Source organism: Enhydra lutris, unplaced genomic scaffold (genome assembly GCF_002288905.1).
Source record: "Enhydra lutris kenyoni isolate GAN:26980312 unplaced genomic scaffold, ASM228890v2 scaffoldscaffold23, whole genome shotgun sequence".
Taxonomy (NCBI): Eukaryota; Metazoa; Chordata; class Mammalia; order Carnivora; family Mustelidae; genus Enhydra; species Enhydra lutris.
The window spans coordinates 917,929-924,316 of NW_019154107.1; the positions used below are offsets into that span (position 1 = coordinate 917,929).

A 6,388-nucleotide genomic window follows, 5' to 3' on the forward strand; every position below is an offset into this window, starting at 1 on the left:
CCTTTTCTTTTTCAGATTAGAAGTGAGTGCCAATGATGAGTCACTGTTTCATGTTTGTGCTTTAAAACCATCCTCGACATATAAATATTGGTAAGGGCAGCCTCCCTGGGCAAATTTCAAGCTGTTTTTTGCTAAGAGCCACCTTTTCAGTGTCCATATCGCTGAGGATGGCGTCCTTGGGTCTTTGCGAACCCTGAAGAAGCTCCCCACTTCTCGAGCCACAGGACCCCTTTCAGGCCCTAGGGTATCATTTCTCCCGAGACTTCTTTGGCACACTAAGTGCTTTTCTAATGCTGACAGAGGGCTGGAAATGCAAGGAGCTTCGATTTGTCTCAATAATGGAAAATCCCCCGATCATTTTTATCAGCCTTGCAGCCAGCTGGAGATGTCCTCAAAGGTACATACGCTGCTTACAAATTTGTTTTCCTCTCTGCTTTGAGTGGGTGATGGCAGTGTAGTTTGGGCTCTGTGTGGGAGTATTAAGTGGCCCCTGGCCTCACCCGGATCTTGTTTTGGTGAGCATTAAAATGAGCTCTTTTGGTTTGTTTGTTTTACCTGTTACCCAAAGGAGAAAAACAGTTGAAGAATAACTTAATACTTATTTAATAATGTAAAAATTTCAATAACAAATCTTTTCCTAATAACGGAAGAATTCTAGAACAATTCTCAGTTTTTCTCCATTGTGATTTTAAAATCCTCTTTAAAAATGAATCTGTAAGTACTACCCTTTTTCTGGTTTAATAAAAGGCTTTTGTATAATGAAATAGTAGGCATCTGTGCACCAAGTCATGGACTAATACTGGCTTTTAGCATTTTTTTTAAGATTGTACTTATTTATTTATCTGAGAGAGAGAGAGAGTGTGTGCACAAGTGAGTGAGCATGAGCAGGGGTAGGGGCAAAGGGGGAAGGAGAAGGAGAGAAAGAATCTGTCTAGCAGACTCTGCACCAAGCGTGGAGCCCAACGCAGGGCTCAACTCCACAACCCCGAGATTATGACCTGAGTTGAAATCAAGAGTCGGATGCTCAACCGACTGAGCCACCCAGGAGCCCCAGCGATTAATTTTTTTAAAAAGATTCTGGCTAGGGCGCCTGGGTGGCTCAGTTGGTTAAGCGTCTGCCTTCGGCTCTTGTCATGATCTCAGGGTCCTGGGATCGAGTCTTGAATCAGACTCCCTGCTCAGTGGGGAACTTCCTTCTCCTTCTTCATCTGCCCCTTGCGCCCCCCCCCCCCCCCCCCTTCCCCACTCGTGCTGTCTCTCTCTCTCTCTCTCTCAAATAAATAAATAAAATCTTTATTTTTTTTAAAGATTTTATTTATTTGTTTGACAGAGATCACAAGTAGGCAGAGAGGAAGGCAGAGAGAGAGGGGGAAGCAGGCTCCCCACGGAGCAGAGAGCCCGATGTGGGGCTCGATTCCAGGACCCTGGGACCATGACCTGAGCCGAAGGCAGAGGCTTTAACCCACTGAGCCACCCAGGTGCCCCAATAAATAAAATCTTTAAAAAGAGAACGAAGGACGCTGGCTTAGGAAGCCCCATTAATGCATTTAGCATTTATCAAACACCTGCTATGTGAAAGGCACTGTGAAGGTGCCAGAGATTCAAGGAGTATTTAGAAAGAAAGATACCCATGGAGCTTACAGTCTAACAGAAATATACTCAAGTTTGATCCTTTTTAGTTCCTAGTGAATTTTTTATATGGAATTTGGTTGTGTAATGAACTCAGGGGTGGCTGAGAACCAAATGCTTTTGGAGAGATAATTGCTTTATTTTATTTTTTTTTCTGGAAAAGAAAAGATTGAAATGTCTCACTTCTTTTTTTCTTTTTTTAAAGATTTTTATTTATTTATTTGACAGAGATCACAAGTAGGCAGAGAGGCAGGCAGAGAGAGGGAGGGGGAAGAAGGCTTCCCGCCGAGCAGAGAGCCCGATGCGGGGCTCGATCCCAGGACCCTGAGATCATGACCTGAGCTGAAGGCAGAGGCTTTAACCCACTGAGCCACCCAGGCACCCTGACATGTCTCACTTCTTGTTGAATCAGTGTTGCCTACTCAATGCCCAACTCTTCTGTATTCACAAAAAAGGGTGGGAAAATAGCATAAAGATGAAAGTGAAGCCCGAAGGAGATATGGGGAGCAAGGTTTCTCTGCCGGCAATCTGGGAGCACCTGTGTCCAAGTCCCCCGAAGGCTGCATTCTGATTGCAGATTCCCAGGCCCTCCAGACTGAGTATTGGTAGTAAAGCCCGAGAGTCATTTTTTTTTAAAGATTTTATTTATTTATCTATTTATTTGACAGGTAGAGATCACAAGTGGGCAGAGAGGCAGGCAGAGATAGGGAGAGGGAAGCAGGCTCCCCGCTGAGCAGAGAACCCGATGCGGGACTCGATTCCAGGACCCTGAGATCATGACCTGAGCAGAAGGCAGCGGCTTAACCCACTGAGCCACCCAGGCGCCCCGAGAGTCTTCATTTTTTAATAACCTCCCCTGGTGAGTCTGGTGGTGCTCATGTCAGAGAGCACTGATCTAGGCGCGTGGAGAAAGTCACCAGGATGAGGTGAACGACTTCGAAGGGTAATGAAGGACCCCAGCGGATGTGTTCTCAGAGGTGCTACAGATAACCTATAAGAAATTGCTGAGTACAGGGACGCCAGGGTGGCTCAGGAGCATCTGACTAGGTTTCACCTTGGGTGGTGGTGAAATGAGATGAGATGCGGCCCCCCGTCTACTCGTCTGCTTGGTATTCTCTCTCCCTCTGCCTCTCCCCCTCCCTTCCTCTCTCTCTCTCTCCCCCGGCCCCGTCTCTAAATAAATGGATAGAATCTAAGAAAAAAAAAAAAAAGACATTTCTGAGTACAGAGAGAAGGCAGGTGATAGGTAAATACTGCCCAGATTTCAAAAATGAGAAAAGAAGAGATGCCAGAAACCACTGCTTTATAAGCCTGACATGACCTTGGAAAAAATTCTGTCCCAAACAGATGGCGTCAGAGCCTGCAGAGGAAAATGTGATGATCCTTAGGTGTCATCATGGGTTTGCTCAAACACTGTCACTATTAAAGACTGTCAAATGTGGCTACGTGTTAGAATCATCTGGGGAGTTCTTAAAAATCTTGATGCCCAACCCCCCACCCAGTACCAGCTACATCAGAATCTCTGGGGATGGGATCCAGGCCTCGGTCTCCCTTAATGCAGTGCTGGCTGAGCACTGGGAGTTTTAAAAGCTCCCCTGGCTATGGTAAGAGGCAACAAAGTTTGATAACCAATTTCTCTATACAACTTTAGGTAAGTTGCTTGACTTCCTTGTACTTTGTGTAAATTCTAGGCAATTTTAAAGGTCTCTCCCACCTTTCAACTTTTGTGATTCTGTTATTAAAAGTCCTGCCCAACTGATTTCCTCCTTTTTTCCCTCCTTCTGTCTTCCTCCACTTCTTCATTTTCTTCTTCTGGGGGCTGGGATAGTCAAGGTGTTAATGTATGTATATTAATTTCATGAAAATAGCAAAATTTCCCAGGATGTTATGACGGGTGGATTTACTACCTAGCTCCACAAATATGCTGAGAGTGTGAATGAAAGGGCCCTGTAGTGACCCTGGAGAATGGGCTGGAATGGAATGCCACAGGGGCTATGGTGCCCTTGGAGCTGACCTTATCAACATTTTTTACCCATGATGTAGGTAAGAAAGATATGATAGAAATGCCTGTCAAATTTGGAGATAACCCAACATTTAGGAGGGTTAATTCATACCATACATAAAAGAATCAGGTCTAGCTCTGATCAAAATATCTGTTTATTAAGGTTATTGTTTGAATGGTATTTCCATAATTCAAATATTTCGCTCATTTTTTTTTTTTAAAGATTTTATTTATTTATTTGTCAGAGAGAGAGAGGGAGAGCGAGCAAGCACAGGCAGACAGAATGGCAGGCAGGGGCAGAGGGAGAAGCAGGCTCCCTGACGAGCAAGGAGCCCAATGTGGGACTCGATCCCAGGACACTGGGATCATGACCTGAGCCGAAGGCAGCTGCTTAACCAACTGAGCCACCCAGGCGTCCCTATTTTGCTCATTTTTTTTTTTCACTTTCTTTAGTTGAGTCATAGTTTTGAGGCTTTTAGTGTACTGCTAATGGAGAAACGACCCTGCCTGGTAGGGTCCAAAGTCAGTTGTTCTCTGACTTTATTCCTATCATGAAATGCAAATAGATTAGATCAGGCTGATTTAGAGCAATACGAAATAAAGGAAACATCACTCCCAAAAGCCACGAGGTAGAATACTAAAATCCAGTTTAGCAGTTTCAACCAGTGAGTGTGAGGATAGACCTGGGAGGGGAAGTTGTCTCAGAAACACATAGACAGCTTATTTTAAAAGGGCCCACTGTACTCTGTATCTCAGGTCGTGAGGTCAAGCCCTCTTTGGGCGTAGAGTTTGCTGAAAAAAAAAAAAAAAAGGGAGAAAATAATACAACAAACAAAAAGGGCACTTGGCCCCTTCCCCCTGATTGTGGCACCCTAGTCTGGGGGGTAGCGGGGAGGCCTGGAGACTCCTTTATAAAAACAAGCTCTCCCTGATTCTGAGAAATAGTGTTGAGGAACTCACTTTGATTTGAATTTTGGCAGAGTTGTTCAAACATGTTGTTTTGTCATAGTCTGTCTCCAATCTGTGTTTTTAAAAGCCTGGATAGATTTAATTATTTTGCGCTTACAGCCCAAACAGTTAACTTCTATCAGGTCCTCCATATCCCATTCCCTGTGTTTCCATTAGAAAATCCTATGCTCTTACATTTCTGTTTTCCTTTCTGTTTTCAATGCTTTATTTTATACAGCATTTATACAGACCTTGATCTAACCTTGACATGGGGAAAAGATAATTTACATGTAGCAGAAAAAGCAATCTATAGTTGCTGGGCGGCTGCTGCTGTGTTCTGGAAAATGAACCGCATTAGATTATGTCTGATCACTTTCCACATCACATGATGAACAGCAGTTGAGAAGAAGCATAAAATGAATCCTGCTCAGCAGCCCTTAGATACCTTGCTGTTAACGGGTGCTTTCCTCCCCCCCCCACCCCCCGCCCCTCCCGCCTGTGTCTTCCTCATCAGGATCTATGCCTGAGGTGGATCAGCTAGGAGGGGCTCCTCGCAGCATAAAGGGAGGCACTTTTCACACTCTGTTTCGGAATGAGAAGTTCAATTCATGAGCACACATGATTTAGAAGACATGGGCTGTGGGACTTCCTCGTCAACGAAAGAGAGGAAATCTGAGAAAGGTGAGTGCCAGTGGGAGGTGGGGGGTGCCCGTTTTCTGGAACGGCCAAGAGAGAGTGAGCCAGCTTCGCCCTCTCCCCTTTCCCGGGGAAGTCACTCGCTTCTCCAGCCGCCCCGTGCGCTTGTGCACAAGGCGCCGTCACTCCAGCTGAAGGCTGAATGTTGGCAGAACGCGGGAAACTACCTTTAGGAAGATGTGGCTTTGAATTTACGATGTACCATAAAGTATTATCTAAGAAAGAGCTTATGTTTGATTTGATTTCAGCTGAGAACGTACCAGTATAAAAATCTGAATTTCAAACCCAGTGGCAGGGAATAAGAAAGCCTCTGGAAATTTCTCTCTCTTTATTCAATATGCTTATAAGTAGCTATATCCAAACCTCTGTGGCGTTTAGTAGCACCATTGACTTTTTATTAGATTTTGTAACTCAGTGATCGGATTATTTTTTACAGCTATTCAACACAGAACTTTATGAGATTTGCCCCCACATTTTTAGACTGTTCCAGGTAGAATTTGGGAAACTCAAGATCATCGGCTTCCGAAAAAGTGTGTTGTTTCTAAATTCCACAACCCCCATATAATTAGAGGCTTAAATATTTCCTTGTTTATTTCGTCCTGAAGTTCTTTCTCATACCTACTGAAATTGAGCTACAACTCACTTGAGTGTTTAAGAGACAGTCTCCACAAGCAGATAAAAATAAAAATAAACTGGGCTGATTATGTGAATAATTGTCTCTTAAACTCCCTTCTTTTCGTATCTAGCTTATGGATAATTTTTCCAAATTCTACTCCACATCTTGTTTTCGGAAGTTCACTCAGGCTTAAGATGGACAGTTAGGGTGCAGGGTATTCTATACTAATTAGCGTGTGATGTTTTCTCGTGGGAATCAAATGCCATTCTGCCTCCCAGCTGACTGGTGCTGGTAAGTTAGCAGAGCTCGTCTCCCACTTTGGAGACACAGGAGAGATGTACTAACTCTTTCAAATCTGTAAATCTTTCCAAAGCTCCAACTGAGCTAATTCCATGGTAATAATTTATTATAAAAGAGCAAAGGGAGTAATATTCTTTTTGTATCTAAGATTATCCAAGATTCTTTAAATTTAGCCAAATTTCTCAGGTTACCAAAAA

The 6,388-nt window shown here is 43.8% G+C and overlaps 1 protein-coding gene across 1 annotated transcript in view; it reads left to right on the top strand.

Annotated features, from left to right (window-relative positions):
• The first annotated feature begins 5,187 nt into the window (after positions 1-5,187).
• The window catches only part of LOC111150527 (protein phosphatase with EF-hand domain 1), a 98,066-nt gene continuing 96,865 nt past the window's right edge, over positions 5,188-6,388 (top strand). The window contains exon 1 of the mRNA XM_022508019.1: positions 5,188-5,260. Coding sequence (XP_022363727.1) covers positions 5,188-5,260 — 73 coding nt within the window. The remainder of the gene's footprint in view (positions 5,261-6,388) is intronic.